We start from the raw sequence: 19068 nt of genomic DNA, 5'->3' as shown, positions 1-19068 counted from the left end.
GTAAACATAGGCATTGTGATTAAAAAGAAGGTGATACAGCTGTCAATGAAATAATTTGAAGTGTGTCAATGGCTTTTCCGCTTCCTTTCAAGTAAAAACCGTAGCCATGAAAGCCAAAGGAGAGGTTAGTAATGATATTTCCAAAAAATTATCAATTTTCTACATACATTAAATACTAACAATATTCATAAAATAAATATTTAATATCTATTATATTTAGGATACTAATCCTAGTTGTTAATTTTTATAATGTTAATATTTATAATTCGTTATTGAACACGTGTTAAACATATACATTATTATTTCTTGTTTATAGTTGAAAGAATATGAAGTTATCGGGCGCAAATTGCCTACCGAAAAGGAGAAAACTACTCCTTTATACAAAATGAGAATCTTCGCTCCTGATCCCATTGTAGCAAAATCTCGTTTCTGGTACTTCTTGAGACAACTTAGAAAATTTAAAAAAACAACAGGAGAAATTGTATCTGTACGACAGATACCCGAAAAAACTCCAGTTAAAATTAAAAACTTTGGTATCTGGCTAAGATACGATTCCCGTTCAGGTACACACAACATGTACAGGGAGTATCGCGACCTCAGCGTATCCGGAGCCGTTACAGCTTGTTATAGAGATATGGGGGCCCGTCATAGAGCTAGAGCTCATGCAATTCAGGTATTTATAATCTTAATGTGATAATACATTATTTTTGTGTGAAATTTAGTTGATAGTGACAGAAAAATATTGAAATTAATGCACTATGGTATCTCCTGCTCACATTTTCTATATCTGAGTAGGTCGAAACTGTGCTAAAACAATAGGCATATTGCATCGTTGGTAATAGTACTTACTTAATGTATTATTTCCTGGTATTCAATGCCTAACATTTGAAAATTAACTAGGGACTAGTATTTTTGTATGTAGTTGTAAAACTGATTTTTTTATTAAATTTGCTTCTCGTTATTTCTCTCCAATCGATCTTTTTCTAATCAACAACCACATTAGTGGGAATTATAGTTTACTAAACACTACTGTTCTATGTAATTTGAACAGACATCTTTATTAAATAAATTTAACATTTCTGAGATCTTTTGTTTTTTTAGCTAAATTTACGGCCTCTGTTGGTTGGTCATTTTTTACCAATTTTAAAATTAATTTACAATCAGAGTAGACTTAAAATCAAGGCAATTTATCAAAAAAAAAACAATTTTAGTATGACATCAAACACGTGGATAAGCAAAACAGATACTAATTATGCCTAACCTGAACAAATTACTATCTGTAAGACAAAGAAGTCATAAAAAGTCTTCGTTAGGTTCCATTGCAATTTATGAAATTATATTGATTTAAACTATTGCAAAACTCTTTTGTTAACTATTTTTGAACGTTTTAACCCTTTGGTGAACAATGCATTTATTGACCAAAAAACTAATATTAAGAATAAGTTGGTTGTAATGGCATGTATAGTCTCTTTAATCGCGCCTATTTTAGCTAATCGCAGCTCTTCAGGTTGGAAAACCCTAGGCGTCTCTGTCCTTTCCACTAAATCATATCCTAGGATTATCCTTAACAGTTGTAAATCAAGCGATAAGTAGTCCTACTCTATTCTAGCTTTTTCTGTTTCATGTGGTTAAGTTTTTGTTTTCCTTCCATACATTTGCAGTGTTTCCTTTTCCTAGACTGGTGATTTGTTTCAAATAAATTCCAGGAGTTCTTCTTGTGTTGTAAGAGGTTCACAATGTTTTGTTATTTTCCAGTCCTTCCAAAGTCTTTTTCATCCTTCTAGTGTCTAGTTTTAGTGTTTCACCTACTCCGAGGAGTTTCTCACTAGAATCTCAACAATTTTCTTCATAAGAGCTTGAAAGTTGTGGAAAATAGGTACTGTAGTTTCCTATTCTTTATATTCTCACGTGTTTCATGTGGCTATGCCTCCCGGAATCATTGTCTTCATTCTATAAAGCTGAGGATATGATGATACACCCCCCAGCGTGACAGTTGCAGATTATGTGTTTACTCTTCTTATCCAGTTTTTATTGTATCTTTCAAGTGTCTTTTGATCAAGCCCTCCAGAGTTTTTGACCTCTTTTCTTAGATGTATGCAAGGATTTTTCATTGCAGTAGCTTAAAAGTTGTGGAAGATGTTTCCATTTTATAACACTAGTGAAAATAAAACAAATAAAAAGCTAGAATGGAGAGTAGGAATACTTTTTGCTTGATCTGTAACTGTTAAGGATAATTCTATGATTTGATTTAGTGGAAAGGACAGAGACTCCTAGGGTTTTCCAATTTTGAAGAGCAGCGATTAGTTGAAGTGGGTGCCATTACGACCAATCTATTCTTATACAAGTAATACAAGTAAAAGATGAGAAGTAAGTTTTTTGGTCAATAAATGCATTCAAATGTTTACCAAAGGGGTAAAACGTTCAAAAATAGTTAACAAAAGGTAATAAGCTCATAAATAATTGCAACAGAACCTAACTAAGACAGTTTATGACTACTTTGATTTACAGATACTAATTTGTTTAGTATAGGTAGAATTAGTCCCCGTTTTGCTGCCACAATAAAAAAGTTTTTTTTCTAAATTGCTTCAATTTTAAGTCTACTCTGATTAAAAATTAATTTTAAAACTGGTAAAAAGTTGCAATATTGACCTTTATTTGTACAGAGGTTGTAAAATGTTATTTACAATCAAAAGAGACCTGAGTGGTTTTTTCTTAATCAAATCACAGGATTTTCTTGTGTTATAAGAGTTTGACCATTGCAGATCATGTTTCCTCGTCTATCCCAGCTTTTTTTGTATTGTATCTTTGATATAACCTTTGATCAAGTATTTATCTTCCCTTTACATAGTTGAATCCAATGATTTTACTTTGTAAGAGGTCGAAAGTTGTGGAAAATTATTTCCTCCTCTATTACACCCTCGTATCCTTCACATGCCCCTTAATTGAACCTACCACAATCTTTGTCCTCCTTCTACTTCGGTCACAGTGTTGTCATCCCTTAGTTTGAGGTGTAAGTCCCATTTTTGAGACATTTAGTATTAATAAACAATATTTCTGTTGTATTTTTAGATTTTTACACAATTTTTAATTGATTTTTGAGTTTAAATGTTTTAATTTCAGATAATTAAAGTTGAGGAAGTGAAAGCTTCCAATACTAGAAGACCTCAAGTAAAACAATTCCATGATTCGAAGATCCGTTTCCCGTTACCAAAACGAATCCAGCACAGATCGATGAATCGGTTCTCAGTTCGCAAACCGAGAACATATTTCTTGTAATTTGTTTGAAAAGTGGATAAATAAAAACGTTTATATAAAAAAAATCGACTTTATTAAAATCATTGAAGATTACATGAAATATTTCTTGATTTAAGCCATTGTTTCGGTGTGTTTAGGTCTACATTGGGGTAACAATTCGTCGAATCTCCTGTTCAAAAATCCAACTTTATAAAGTAAACCATTCACGGTATCTTCCATGTAGGCTTGTCTGCGCCATTCCAATTGGGGTAGAAGTAATTCGGATTGTGCTATACGACTTTCCAAAGTTCTGATCTTTTGTTGAACTGCGTCGACGTAAGCGTCTTGTAGGAGACTCGCCGCGGGTCTATCTACAAATTTAACGACAAAAATTTAAAAATTTTAGACTTATTGACAAGAACAAGCTTCGAAATTGAATATACTCACCAATATATGACACATTCGTAATGTCAAGTTGAAAGTATCTAAAATAAATTATTGGGGTTAGAAAACTGGACAGATTTTAGACTTTAGAAAAGTCTTGAAAGAAAGTAGTAGATTAAAAAGTGATTTAATTTTCATTCTAAAATCAAACAAAAACTGAGACGAAAAAACGTGAATATACACCATATTCATGGTAACAGAACAAATAAAGCAGCCATAAACTTCCTATTTGTTCAAATAAATCCACAAAATAGGCTTCCTGGACCTTAACGTTGACCAAAACCTTTTGAAAACCCATGAGACGTGAGAAAACCTAGATTTACATCATAAATATGACAAAAGGGCAAATAAAGTAGCCCTAAGCTTCCTATTTGTTCAAATAAATCCTTGAAACAAAAATTCTTGACCTTAATGTTGAAAAAAAACCCATAAGACTTGAGAAAACCTAGATTGACATCATATCTATGACAATAGGGCAAATAAAGTAGCCCTAAACTTCCTATTTGTTCAAATAAATCCATAAAACAGACATTCTTGACCTTGATGTTTGACAAAATCTTTTTAAAATCCATCAGATCTAAGAAAACCTAGATTAACATCATACCTATGTTAATAAGGTAAATAAAGTAGGTAGCCCCAAATTTCCTATTTGTTCAAAAAAATCCCTAAAACCAGCTTCCTTGAGCTTGACATTGAAACAAAACTTTTTTAACACACATAAGACCTAACAAAACCTAAATTTACACCATATCTAAGATGAAGCAACAGTGAAAATAACCCTAAATCTCTTAACTTCCTATTTATTTAACTAAATCCAGAAAACAGGCTTTGGATGAAACTTTTGTATAACCTAAATTCACACCATATCTATGATAACAGGACAAACAAAATAGTCCTAAACCACTAAAATTCGTATTTCCCAATTTAAATCAATAGAACAAGATTCTTTGACCTTCAAAGTTTAAACATATACAATTTAATTAATATCCTAATAGTGTATGATAATTATAATGTCCAAATTATGATAATACTAAACATATCCTAAAATTATTTACTAAGAGTTTAAATTTAAATCTTTGAATATTTTTATAAAATTCTTATACTTGTCTGGTATATCAGGATCAGCTAAAAACGATATTGGTACTAAATCGCCTTCACCATTACGTATTTTCATCACTTTTTCATTAGAAATATTACAAATTTTGTATAATTCTGTTTTTAAATTATTCGGATCTGTATGTGGAGACACTTCGATAATCTTCTTCACCGTATTAGGATTATCAGCTGAAAAGTTTTAAATTGAATAGTTTATTTTTTGTAAGTACTAAGACAACTTACTGGAATCGTCTAAATATCTTATTGTCAAATAAATTGTGCGTTTTTTGAATTCCATTATTTATTTAATAACAAAATTAACCTTTTGACATACAATTGATGACAGTAGTTTGACTTTTAAATTTGGACAACCGAGCGTTATTACGTGTTAAAAAAGTTGCCTATATAAAGTAAAGAAAATTAATTTGTTCATAATAGTAAATTTATATAAATCGGAAATAAGCTCAAATTTTCTTTAATCCATTTATAAATGACATAATGTGAAATAATTGTAATAACGATATAAAATTCTTACTGAATATCTTGGTCACATATGTCAACCTTCGATTATGCCTACTAAACCATATGTAAGAAGTAAAGCTAAACTATTTTATTCAATGCAAATTGTTAGTAATATTTTTCCATAAAATATCTAGAAATGAATTCGAAATGATAATAGATATTAGTTTCAGATTAATATTCGTTTTATTTCTAGCAAAAACTTTGTAATTCGGTCTAACTTGTTCTTCTATATTTGAACTTAAATGACAAATAAATAAAAAATACTTTATCTTGTAATAGATTATATCGTGTAAAGATATATTGAACTATTATTATTAGTTTTCATAACTAAATTGTTTTGTTTATAATTGGTTATTAGTGATTTAACCGTTTATGCGGCTGAGTAGACACGTCTAATACAAAAATTGATCTAACCTAAAACTATTCTGTTTACTTTTACTTCTCATTTTGTAGGGAAGTGACAGTAGTGTCCTGTTAAGTGTTAGTGAAGTATATTGAAAACATGACTTAAAACTAATAAAATGTGAAATATTTTTCACATTTATTTCCATTATCCCTAGTGCCATGTATTTATCATTAAATTATTGTATACAGTGTGTGAAAAAATGACGGTTCCTACAAAAATCGCTATATCTAAAGTATACAACTTCACGAAAACCTCCATTTACAATAAATACAAAAATTTCTTCTTTGTGTTACTTATCGTTTCTATATTTATAGCCCTTTCAGTTCCTTTAGCGAATTTTACTAGTGACGCGACAAAAAATTACGAAAATATCGATTTCAGAAACTTACAAAATCTACCTCTAGTGAAATTAACAAACGGTGTTACTACAGTGACTCCTAGAAATACACAGTGTACTCATTGGGATTGTTTTAATGTTTATCGGTGTGGTCATACAGGACACGATAGGATAGCAGTGTATGTGTATCCATTAAAAAAATATGTGGATGAAAATGGAGTACCAGCTACAGAGCACTTATCCAAAGAATACTATTATCTACTTAATTCTGTGATCAAGTCAAAATACTACACAGCTAACCCCGAAGAAGCCTGTGTATTTATTCCATCCATAGATACCCTTAATCAAGATAGAATTCGATTGAACTTGACTTCAACAGCATTAAGTTCCCTTCCTTAGTAAGTCTATAACATTTTTTTTGTCATTTTAGCACATTTTTTTAATTAATTTAATAAGTAATTATACCTAGCTGAAATATGATATTTTTACCTATATAGCTATTCTGTTTGATTTATCGTTATCAAAATATTGAAAAAAAAATGTTTATTCGACCTGCAATATATTATCTTACGACCTAATAACCTTGAAAACAGAGATTTTTGAATTTCGTTACGACTTTTTTCTATATATTTATTATTTGCAAAAACCATTCATTTATACATTTATTTTTAGTACAAAATGAAATACTAAAATAATTTGTTTATAAAACAAAAGTTCATTAAAATATTCCTTAAAATACGTTTATTGACGCTAAAATTAAAATTATAAATGGTTATCCCGAGATGTTTATTTTTTCCTGGATTCACTAACCGTATTATACGGGGTAACATGGAAAAGTTATAAAAACTATGTCAGATTACATTTTATAGCATACAGTAACTAGAAGACTTCATTACCCACTTTTATATAGATTTGACTTATCATATGATCACCATAGATAAATTTTACCTTTTTACGAATTTTTTAAATGAACAACATGTTTTACGACAAATAGTAATATAAAAATTTATTCGACTTAATTTTTGATTACATCTCGTAGAAAACTCTACCAATAATTATTATAACTGGTTTTCATAATTAATGTTTGAATTAATTTCAAATTAAAGTTAAATTAGTGGTCGGTTTAACGGAAACTTGTTTTAAGTCCGTACCTGTACAATAATTACGTTTACTGAAATGGCTACAACTTTATTTAATTCCATTGTATTCACGTCGAATTTGATTTATCTAAATAAAATGACTTCTTACTAAATTATTTAACCAGTTAATGACATTTTTATGGGTTTTTAATAGTTCTAGAAATATCCATAATTATTTAGTCACGTATAACGTATTCTAACAAAAAAATAGTAATAAGAATACTTCTTAAATGTCGTTCAGTAATATACTGAAAAGAAAAATTGAAAGCATCGTGTCGTACATGCCAATTTAGGGCTTATGAGAACAAATTTATGCCTGAAAGGCATTTACTAGTAAAATACTGTATTAAATAACGGCCATATTGTTTTGAATGAATATTATAGAGAATAAATCCAAAAGAATATACAGGAAGTTTATTTATATGTACAATGAGGGCGACGAGATCATCGATATTTTTTATTGAACTCAAATTACTTGCATTTAATACATCGCGTGTCTGGTAGTTGAAATGGAAGTCAATTTGTGTTATTACTTCAATAACTTTTGAATATTTTGTACCACTCACATTGACATATAAATAATTATTTTTAATAATAAAAATCGATAAGTATTAACTATGTGTGATGAGCAATGTTATTGTAATAAACACATGAATAATTTACGAGTCCCAGGGGTAAAGTTTAACGATAAAATATTCAATTTAACGTCCTTGAATGTCTGCGGTTTCGTATACGAATATTGAAAGTACGAAAAGCGGCAACGAGGCAATTATAAAACGTTTCATATTAATTGATGATTGATGAAAAAGAGAAAAGTAGATTGTTTTATTGAGAAAATTCGTAACAAAAAAACCTATAAAAGTATAAATAATACCATAAAATTTGACGAAAATGTTTCTAAATATCTAATTACGTGATAAATTTTCATTTTCGAAATGCCAAGGTTACGTTCAATATATTTTATTTATCGTATTGCTCAAGTGAAGATAACGATATTTATGAAAAAATTGTGTTTAAATTGACTTAACTGATAAAACTTCGGGGTATTTTTCAAATAATAGACATTTTAGTACTCAGTGAGGGAAAATGATGATGTAATTAGGTCAAGTAACGTATTAGTAGTTTGTTATCTAGTCGAAAAGACCAAAAATAATGTATACACTATTTAATTTACTAATTCAGCGTTGCCACTTCTTTATATTAGAAAAAATTACGTTTTGTTATCAATTTTTACCTTGTTGCAGCTTCAACCTAATTTTGACCATATGAGTAAAAGCTAAACGTCATTATTCTTCTTTATTTAGTTGTTGGCCTCTACATTGACAGTTCTCAACCAGATTTAACTTATTTATTATGTTTTGTGATTTATAAGTACAGATGAATCGTTTCGTGATTTATAAGTACAAATGAATCGTTTCGTGATGTATGAATGAAACGCAGACGTGTCATTAACCGACATAACCACAATGTTTATTTATTTTTGCGTGCACGGCTTTCTTATTTATTATAACCTACTCGTAACCGTGTAGATGTGCTCCGAGCTTAACTAATACAGCGTTGCCACCTTCTTATATTCGTAGCAATCATTAATTGTTACCTTTTTGCATCATTAATTTTATTTTTACCACTTGAGTAAATCCTTAATGTCATGTTTCTTCTTTATTTAGTTCTTTTGACCTCTACTTTGACAGTACTCAACCAGATTTTATTTATTTATTATGTTTTGTGATTTACAAGTAAAAGTGAATCGTTTCGTGATGTTTGATTGAAACGCAGACGTGTAATTAACCGATATAACCACAATGTTCATTTATCTTTGCGTGCAGGGCTTTTTTATTCGTTGTAACGAAATGAAACCGATTGTTCACGATAATCGGTGCTTGTTTCGGTTAGACTGATGCTATTTTTTTCTTGAAATTTCAGTTGGAACGGAGGGGAAAATCATCTGATATTCAACATGGTATCCGGCAGTCCGCCGGATTTTTCGCCGGTAGTAGAACTGGACGTCGGTAAGGCGTTGATAGCCGGCGGTGGTTTCGATACATATACTTTTCGAAATAGATTCGACATTTCCTTACCGGTGTTTAGTCCGATGGCGAAATCGGCTCTAGTCAAAAACACATCAAACGAAAGACATTGGCTAGTCACATCCTCCCAATTAAACATTGATCCATTTTTTCTCTCCGAACTCCAAAAACTCCGTTACCGCCATCACGAAAATCTGTTAATACTCGATTCTTGCCATCGACATTCATATAATCGAAGATGTGATATAGAAACTGGTAAAACTTTCGATTATCCTGACGTATTGAAAGGATCCGTATTCTGTGTGATATTTCGCGGCGAAAGGATGGGTCAGTTCATTCTGTTGGAAGCTATGGCCGCTAATTGTATACCGGTTATAATAGCCGACGGTCACGTGATGCCCTTTCGAGATATAATCGATTGGAAACGATTTTCCGTTTTCGTTATGGAAAATCACGTCGCTACATTGATGGACGTATTAAATAATATTTCCAAAAAAAGGATAAAAGAAATGCAAAAAAATCTATTGTACATTTATCAAAAATATTTTTCAAATATGAAGAAAATCGCCATAACTACTTTGGATATTCTACAGGAAAGGATATTTCCCCATCATAGTAGGACGTACGACGAAATTAATTTAATATCTGAAGAGGTATGTAAATATTTTTTCCATAATGTGAGACACCCTGTATAACGTCGACAATAAAATATTTCAGATTAAGTTTATTTACAGGAAAAAAATGTATTTAAATAAACGCGTACGATATATTTATCTAGTTTGATCACCCTGTATTTTTTTTCACTAAATTTGAAGACGATTCAAAATAATTTTACCGCAACGTCGTTGAAATTATTTTTTATTATGATTTAATACTTATAAATTATGTACATAAAAAGATTTTTTAAAATCACACCCTGTATAACATGATCAGCTTATACGAAAAAAAAACCTCGTTGACTATTTTTCGCTAATTCGACCATCCTGTATATATAAACGTCAGTAATTTCAATATTTTTTACACAATTTTAAAATTATTCTATGAATATATCACATCAGATAAAATTTATCATCCTGTATATGATTTGAAGATATTTTCACATGTATAGTCAGCACTAAATGCGATGAAATATTTTTTAAACTGTATCACCCTGTATCTAACAAATACCGACAATAAACGATACATAATTGAACAGATGTTTTACATCGTTGCCAAGCTGTAATTTTTTTCCGAATTGTTATCATAATATGATAATAGTCGCAAGCAATTTAACAATATAGATAAACGCGTAGGTATTACGTCATAGCTTTCGAAATTTGTTTTAATTATAATGAAAATAAACTATTATATTTTACGTAGTAATTAATTATTTGAGAAACGGAATTTTTTTAAATAATTATTTATTAATTTCAACAATTAGAAATTTGACAACGCCGATGATTTATACCACACGACAACCAACGATTTGAATTTAATTTCTTGGTTCATAGGAACAATATTTCGATGTTGTTTAGTGTAAAATAAAACAAATGTAATAGGTTTTTGAATGATTTTTGTTTTTTTATTAGATCAACAATAATCCTTTGTTTTTTCCAATGACTTCACCGAAATCACATGGGTTTTCAGCTGTGATTTTAACTTACGATAGAATAGAAAGTTTGTTTCTTCTAATAGAAAGGTTATCTAAAGTTCCCAGTTTGATGAAAATAATCGTGGTATGGAACAATCAAAAAAAGAACCCGCCTTCAAGTGAGTTTCCATTAAAAAAGTTTGAGGTTATGTTCAATAATTTTACGAGTTTCTTTTCAGTATCCGAATTTCCAAAAATTAATAAACCCATAAACGTAATACGAACGAAAGCTAATAAATTATCGAATCGCTTTTATCCTTATAAGGAAATTGAAACAGAAGCAATTTTACACATTGACGATGATATCGTCATGCTAACGTCTGATGAAATTGAATTTGCTTATGAAGTATGGCGCGAATTCCCAGATCGAATAGTGGGTAAGACATTTAGTACCAAAATTAGTACTTAACACGTTCACTGCCGGTCTTAGTTTTTAGGTTAATATACTAATTTATTATTTGTAGGTTTTCCATCCAGGACTCATATTTGGGACAATGTAACTAATACCTGGAGATACGAATCCGAATGGACGAACAAAATATCGATGGTTTTAACAGGAGCGGCTTTTCTCCATAAATATTGGAGCTTTTTGTACACCACGTATTTACCTGCGGAAATAAAAAATTGGGTAGACGAACACATGAACTGCGAAGACATAGCCATGAATTTTTTAGTAGCAAACGTGACTAATAAACCGCCCATCAAGGTAAAAAAATCGATTTTCAAAAAGGAATATTTGATTTTTAACTTTTTTAGGTAACTCCGAGGAAAAAATTCAAATGTCCCGAATGTGCCAGCAACGAGATGTTATCGGCCGATTTGGGTCATATGGTGGAACGTTCCCAATGTATAGATAAATTTGAGAAAGCTTTCGGGAGAATGCCACTCAAATCGGTCGAGTTTAGAGCCGATCCTGTGCTTTTTAAAGATCCCTTCCCCGAAAAATTGAAACGTTTCAATGATATTGGCAGCTTATAAAACTTTTTAGTCATTTTGTTGATATTTTTTTTGTAAATATTGTAAATATATTGTTGTATTGATATTTAATACGGGGTTATATATTTTTTATATGTTGTATAATTTTTTTCCTATTCTTCTTTATAGTATTCTATTTGTATATGTTGTACATTCGAAAATAATAAATTATAAATATATTATTTAATATCTCGATAGAATTTGTTTTATTTTCATAGAGAAATATGAATATATAAAATAAAAAAATCGGCTGTTAATAATGATGACAGGCCCTGTATGCAAAAATTAAGTATCGAAACCACAGAAATATTATCTAGAGTAGGCATAGTTTATAAACAAAACAAACTAATCAAAAAAATGTGATAAAATCACGTATATGTAATGTAATTTTTTTCAATAACTCATTTAAATAAAAAAAATATCAACTTTGTTCCTATATATTTGTATTTTTATGCTATTTCCTCTCATAATTACATGAATTTTGTAATATTTTATCTAATCTATGATTTTAAAAGCAGTGATAAAATCACAGTAAATAAAATTCTATGAATAACATATGTAAATGACAAATTTCGCGATTAATGTCAAGTTATTATATCTCCGGATTTAAATAAAGTACGTCGCGTATGTTTATTAGAATCCGGTACAATGTTTCCGATTTATAATTAATTACTGGAAAAAAAGCCGACGATATATGAAATATCAGAATGTGATGAAATCAAGTATATTAATGTAATTTTTTTCAATTCTTTCAAATGTAGAAAATTTTAATTTCGTTTCTATCAAACGCTATCTTCTCTAATAATTACAAAATGTTTGTTATCCTCTATCTAATCTATGGTTTTAAGAGCAGTGACAAAATCACATTAAATAAAATTCTACGAATGACATATGTCAATATAACAATTCGCGCTTTATGTCAAAAGTAAAAACGTAAATATGATTTATTGATAAATTAGTTCGATATTTAAACAAAAATGGAAACAGTTATTATAGCTTTGGATTTAGATAAAGTATGTCGCGTGTGTTTATTAGAATCTAGTACAATGTTTTCGATTTATAGTGAATTATTAGAACAGCATTCCGACGAGAAAATGCCGACGATATGTGAAATACTCGTTAATATATCCAACATAAATGTAAGTCAAATATATATTCTAAATAATAATATTGAATGTGAATAAAATTTCATTTTTCCATTTGTTGTGATAGTAGAATGTTATTTTATAGATTCGTAACGACGAAAATTTACCGAGCATGATATGTGCTAAATGCATAGATTGCGCTCACAGTGCATATAAATTTCAACAACAATGCAACAAATCGCAATATTTACTCGATTCTTACTTAGAACAAATTAAAAATTTCTCTCCAAAAGATGATAATCAAGTTCCAAATATGAATGAAGTGAAAATATTAGAATCATTTCCATCTGATAACAACGATTTATTACAAGAAGGAGATCTTCTTAATGATAGCTTGAATTTTATGAAAGATGATTATTTACTAGACGTTGAAAATGATATTAAAGATGACTCTGATGATTTAAAAAGTTGTATACCATTGGGAGAAGACACCGTAGATCAATTGATACAAGATAATCTAAAATTAGGTAACCTGGAACTCATATCACCAAAGATGGATTTTAGTCTCCATATTAAGGAAGAAGAAACAAATAAACCATTCAAGGATATGCAAAATATGAATTATTACCGAAATATCACAAAATCCGGTGACTTGGTACGTTATTCATTGAAAAAACGTCAAAAACATATTAAAAAAAAGTCTCTTTTTATAGTTCTATGATTGCAACATCTGCGAACAATCTTTTAAATTACCCAACCAATTAAAACTCCACTTAAAGTCTCACAACGAGGATAAACCATTTGTTTGCACGGAATGTCGGAAGGGATTTAAAGTATATGGCTCCCTGATGCACCACGCCCGTAACCATTCAGGGGAAAAGGCATTTCAATGTAAAGAATGTGGGAAACGGTACAGGCAATCTGGTACGCTTACCGCGCACATGAGGATACATACCGGTATGTAGACTATTAATATTTATTGTTTATTAAAATTGTTTATAATTGCAGGTTCTAAACCATATTTGTGCTCGATTTGTGGTAGAGGGTTCAGACAAGCTCCAGATTTGACTTACCATATGAGGACCCATACCAAAGAAAAACCGTACATGTGTAATGTGTGCGGGAAAACAATGTCTATGCAGTGTCACTTAGTGCAACATATGCGATCACACACTGGAGAAAAACCCTTCAAATGTTCGTAAGTATTATTTGTTTCTCCTACACTTTTTAATTACTGTCAAATGTTTTCGAGTTTTTTATATGTACTATGAAGCTCTTCTTCAAATGATATTTTGGCCTCTTCCTTTATGAATTGTTGAGTTTTCTATCTAATACTGTCATATTCTGATTATAAAATAGTATTTCTGTTGCTGGCAAGTTCTTTTTTAATTGAATATTCTGCCCTTACCTTTACATAATATCGAATTTTTCATCTCTGCTGTTTGATATTTTTATTATAAAATACTGGTTGCCGTCAATGTCTTCTTATTTAATTAATTTCCAGTCTCACAAAACAGTGTTTATATGATGTGACGTTTGACGTTTCTATTATTGTACAATATTTTTGTTCCTTTGCTGTTTATTTCTTCTTCTTCAATTTATTTTATGGCCTCCACTTTGAGATTAACGTCCTTTATAAAAATTAATATTTTTATTACATAAAAATGTTTATACTACTGTCAAATTCTTTGGCCTCTACTTACATAAATTGTCGAATTTTTCATCTATACTGTTATATTTTATTAGAGAATAGTATTTTCTGTCACAATTTTCTTTTTTAATCAATTTTTCATTCTCTGCTTTTATACATTGTCGAATCAATCATCTGTACTGTAATATTTTAATTCCAAAGTAATATTTTGTGTCAAATGCTTCTTTAACCAATTTTTTGGTTTCTACCTTCATAAATAGTGGAATTTGTCATCCATATTCTCATATTTTGATCACAAAATGGTATTTTATGTCAAATTCTTCTTCAACCAATTATTTGTTTTTTACCTCCATCTCCATTCATCATAGAGTTTTTTATCTAGTTAAGTTATAAAATAGTGTTCGCTGTCAAGCTCTTCTTCTTTTGCAATTTATTGACCTTTTCATATATATTTCGACATTTTCATCATAGAGCAATGTTTCTGTTGTTATAAAAATGACATTTTGCTACTTCCATGATAAGACAGTATTAGTACTACTGTCAATAACTAAGTTTATATGATTTGACCTTTTATTATTGGAAAAAATCATTGTGAATTCCAAGAAATGTCTTTACCACGTCAAACAACATCAAAATTTCTTGAAATTTTCGATTTTCATCATTGTTTCAGTATATGCGATAAGGCATTCCCGTCATCGACAAGACTGAAACGCCATTCCATAGTCCACACCAACTTGAAACCGTTCAAGTGCACAATCTGTGATAAATCTTTCAACAGAAGCAGCAGTTTAAAAGTCCATACGAAAATCCACAATGGCGTCAAATCCCATTCGTGTCCGATATGCCAGAAGAGCTTCCTATGGGCGCATTCTCTTCGAGCGCACCTTCTAACCCATTCGAAAAACTCCGAAAACGAACTAGAGGAACCTTCCGGTGAATTATCGACCTTCAACGACGATAAATCCCCCGAGAACGAAACGTTCGCGATAATATCCAACGGAAACTGCGATTCCAGAAACGAATCTTTTCAAATATGCGCGTTGAGCGCCGAGGATGGATGCGAACACGTCGACACGTTTACTTTGTATGCATCGGGCGACGATCGATTGTCGAATCTTGGAAATCTTTCATCCGTCAGTATGTAATAACGTATTGGCTCATTTTGCTGCACCGTGTTAATGATTAATGCTTTAATTTCATCTAGCTTAACTGTCAGTAGTTGACGTACGAAGATCTCAAGTGTTTATGTTTTTAAAATGAATTTCTAGGTACAAAATAAGCTGATCTCAAAATATTTATGCTTAAAAGTAGGTTTTATTTGATTTTTTGACACTTTTTTTTTCGTTTCTGTCGAGATATTTTATATGTTTTGACATTATGATGACAGAACTTTGTTTTTGGTACTGTCAGTTGTCACTTTCGAACTTTTGAGGTTTCAAACACGGAACAATACTTGTGTTAACTGTCAATTATTGTTTTCGAACTTTTGACGTCTCTGTTGTTTTTGTTGCTATCAAATATTTTTTTAATGAGGTACATCAGGATTACCTCTTTTTATGAAGACTGTTATTTTAGTTTTATTTATTACAAATTTTAAAGTATTTCACTATTTTTTTATTTCAAAATATTTATTTATTTTTATAATATATAGTCATGTTTTAAAGACTTTTAGTTTTGTTAAAAGCTGTTAAAAAGATTTTTAAGATGTTTTCTGTGTATTTGTGTCTAATAAATTGTTGAATTTTATCGTTTTTTATTTCATTATACGATTCGTTGAATTCCATACAAATTGGAATTGAAATTTTGAGCCAAAGACGGTCCTGGTAACCACATATGATTGACATGATTTAAGTAACTAAAAGCCAATTTTCCACAGCACAAAATACAATTTTATTATTTAAGTATATTTTAACAAAATAAAAATTGTATATAATATTATTATTTATATTCTTCAATTATTATAACACACACAAATATCAATTGAGTAAAGAATTAACTATATTTTCATAACACAGTTGTTGTTGTTTGGTAGGTCAAATAGACTACGATAAAAAAGAAGTTAGAGGTTATGTTATATATTTAATGAATTAAATGGAAATTATTATTAAATGAACATTTTAGAGAAAATAAATGTTCCAATATTCAATTATATCTAATAATATGTAAAATAGTTTATTTTGTTAAATTATGTCGAATTTCCAGAAACCTGTCTTAAGTTTAAAACAAGTAAGTTTATTTATTACTTCAGCAAATCGTATTTTCTATTATAATTTCAGTTTATTTTAAAACAAGAAGTTAAGAATTTATACAGACGGATATTTCGTGCTATTAGGGAAGTTAAAGATGAAAATCATAGGAAAGAATTGAAATTATGGGCTAGAACCGATTTTAGAAACAACGCTAATCACACTGATGAAATTACTATAAAAATGTGTATTAAATATGGCGAAAGATGCTTAAAAGAATTAGAAACTAGCTTAAATTTAACAAAATAGTTTATTATATAAAAATTTGTTTATACAAAAACGTTATACAGTGAATAAATAATATTAAAGTGAAAAAAACTGTTATTACCGATACAGTAACCTTATATTGAGTCTTTCCCATTTTTTTTCGAAGTAAAATGTACCCCAAAACTTCTAATATATACTGACCATCCATATACATAAAAGGTATTATATTAACGACGGCAAGTCCAAAAGAAATAACCACGATGTATTTGGTAAACTTTGTTATACAATCTGGTACAATTGTTGTAGTAAAAATAAATTTTGGAATATATGGGGAGATTTGTACGGATTTATACACATCCCCAGGGTGCCCTAAATATATAACAATCTTATTCTTACAAGTTAATTTCATTAAATATGTAGAATTCCCCGGCATCGGTTTGAAACAATACTTATTTTTTGGGCAAACATGAAGAGTTTGTGTACAAAAAGTTGATTTTTCTATAACTTTTCTCGCCGGTAAGCAAACATGGGCAGGGAGTTCCAATATTCTATCATTATTTTCTAAATATTCGAAACAAATATTTTCGAATTTAGTACCGTCACAACAATCCAAATTCCCATTAGTAGAATGTTTTAACGGTATACTTTCGTCTAAATTATGAATTAACTCAGCGTCAATGCAAAACGCTACTTGATGAGTGTTCATATCATTAAAACACTCATAATAACTTTCTTCGTTTGATATTCTGCAATTGTTTATTTTTAAAATCACATCACCCAGCACTAAACCTTTACTTCCTATAAGGGGTGAATTTTTCGCTACATTTGTTACAGTAACGCCGTTATTTACGTAAAAATTACCACTAAATATTAAAGGCAGTAGTAAATATAAGATTAAAGCTATCGTGGAAAGTACGACGTTATGCCAAATACCAGCACAAAGAATTCGAAGAGTTTTTTTACGTTCAATTGAAAATAGTTTCTCTGTAGCTAAATTTACATAAGCTACAGGCAGTATAAAAAATATACTAACACCGACGTCTATTAAATTCACATCTTCCATTACAGCAGCTAAAGCATGTCCTAGTTCGTGTACTATACTAGCAACGATTAAAGTAGCGCTATAATAACCAATTTCAGATGCAGGTAAATTAAATCCTGGTATAACTGGTTCTAATACAAAATTCGAATTTTGTTCATTACTTATTAAAAAATGTTGAAGTATACTATATAATAATAAAGTAATAGATATTGGTAGAAATACTAAATTAACGTAAAGACCTGTGTTAAACCACGCATTCCAAAAATGTGGTTTGTTGGAACCCCATCGAATAATAGTCCTATTAAAAGCTTTAGTTTGCCATTTTATTGTTAAAAATTTTATTTGAAATCCTGTTCCTTCTAAAAATTTGATGTAGGGATAATGGGCGCATGTCTGAAATGTAAATATGGACATTATAAAAAAAACGAAAATATTAAGATTTTTACTTTGAAAAAATTATCAAAGAACATTAATATGCCGTAAATAACGAATATGACAATAATTGCGGTTGTTATATCCATTTTTTACATTTGGAGATTATATATATACTAATTTAATCCCCAACGGTGAATTTCTAAAATAGTTATATTCATTTTCTTCTTCTGAAAATATTAGGTCTTTATATGATAGGCTAAGTAATTACTTTTTCATTAGCTTTGTTCGCAATAGTTACCCTGAACATGATTTGTCACCGGATTCCCATGCAGTTTTAAATTGTGCGTTCGCGGTGCTAATTAATCATTTTCAAGATTTAAAATCCTGTAGTCGTGGAGCACTGATTTCTATTTCAGAACGTGTTCTAAATACGTCCAATGTATTCAGGTATGCTCTGTGGATATGTTGGCTCATGTGCAATTATCCTATTTGGCATTTTTGTGATCTTATTCTCTTAGCTGATTTTGAATTTAAATTATAATTTCAAATGTTTATAATTCGTTCGTGTAGAAATGTATGTTGAGAACATCTTCTGAACAAAAGCTTGCGTTGAGAATACATTCGGAATGTGTTCAAATTATTTAGCGCGAAAG

At 29.9% G+C, this 19068-nt stretch overlaps 6 protein-coding genes across 6 annotated transcripts; 4 read left to right on the top strand and 2 right to left on the bottom strand.

The window, feature by feature from the left end:
* The first annotated feature begins 31 nt into the window (after nt 1-31).
* LOC130901332 (60S ribosomal protein L18a) lies at nt 32-3320 on the top strand. The gene is made up of 3 exons (XM_057812637.1): nt 32-124; nt 317-673; nt 3121-3320. Exons 1-3 carry the CDS (start codon nt 107-109, stop codon nt 3274-3276), a joined length of 531 nt encoding a protein of 176 aa, XP_057668620.1. The 5' UTR covers nt 32-106; the 3' UTR covers nt 3277-3320.
* On the bottom strand, nt 3306-5173 carry LOC130901334 (uncharacterized). The gene is made up of 4 exons (XM_057812638.1): nt 5017-5173; nt 4782-4962; nt 3682-3719; nt 3306-3605 (listed from the first exon to the last, which is right to left on the bottom strand). Exons 1-4 carry the CDS (start codon nt 5069-5071, stop codon nt 3367-3369), a joined length of 513 nt encoding a protein of 170 aa, XP_057668621.1. The 5' UTR covers nt 5072-5173; the 3' UTR covers nt 3306-3366.
* A 467-nt stretch (nt 5174-5640) lies between these two features.
* Nucleotides 5641-12006, top strand: LOC130901331 (exostosin-2). The gene is made up of 6 exons (XM_057812636.1): nt 5641-6436; nt 9101-9857; nt 10773-10953; nt 11014-11211; nt 11299-11540; nt 11591-12006. Exons 1-6 carry the CDS (start codon nt 5901-5903, stop codon nt 11810-11812), a joined length of 2136 nt encoding a protein of 711 aa, XP_057668619.1. The 5' UTR covers nt 5641-5900; the 3' UTR covers nt 11813-12006.
* Nucleotides 12007-12691: 685 nt separating this feature from the next.
* Nucleotides 12692-16292, top strand: LOC130900768 (zinc finger protein 124-like). The gene is made up of 5 exons (XM_057811633.1): nt 12692-12948; nt 13040-13549; nt 13608-13851; nt 13903-14092; nt 15216-16292. The coding sequence occupies exons 1-5, from the start codon at nt 12787-12789 to the stop codon at nt 15688-15690; spliced, it is 1581 nt and encodes a 526-aa protein (XP_057667616.1). The 5' UTR covers nt 12692-12786; the 3' UTR covers nt 15691-16292.
* A 261-nt stretch (nt 16293-16553) lies between these two features.
* LOC130900971 (LYR motif-containing protein 2) lies at nt 16554-17109 on the top strand. The gene is made up of 2 exons (XM_057812004.1): nt 16554-16771; nt 16822-17109. The coding sequence occupies exons 1-2, from the start codon at nt 16733-16735 to the stop codon at nt 17038-17040; spliced, it is 258 nt and encodes an 85-aa protein (XP_057667987.1). The 5' UTR covers nt 16554-16732; the 3' UTR covers nt 17041-17109.
* Nucleotides 17023-18668, bottom strand: LOC130900970 (membrane-bound transcription factor site-2 protease). Its single transcript, XM_057812003.1, has 2 exons — nt 18487-18668; nt 17023-18433 (listed from the first exon to the last, which is right to left on the bottom strand). Exons 1-2 carry the CDS (start codon nt 18559-18561, stop codon nt 17045-17047), a joined length of 1464 nt encoding a protein of 487 aa, XP_057667986.1. The 5' UTR covers nt 18562-18668; the 3' UTR covers nt 17023-17044.
* Between the last annotated feature and the right edge of the window lie 400 nt (nt 18669-19068).

Source organism: Diorhabda carinulata, chromosome X, assembly GCF_026250575.1.
Source record: "Diorhabda carinulata isolate Delta chromosome X, icDioCari1.1, whole genome shotgun sequence".
Taxonomy (NCBI): domain Eukaryota; kingdom Metazoa; phylum Arthropoda; class Insecta; order Coleoptera; family Chrysomelidae; genus Diorhabda; species Diorhabda carinulata.
The sequence above is the reverse complement of the archived record's forward strand: the minus strand, read 5'-3'. Positions and strand labels throughout refer to the sequence as shown.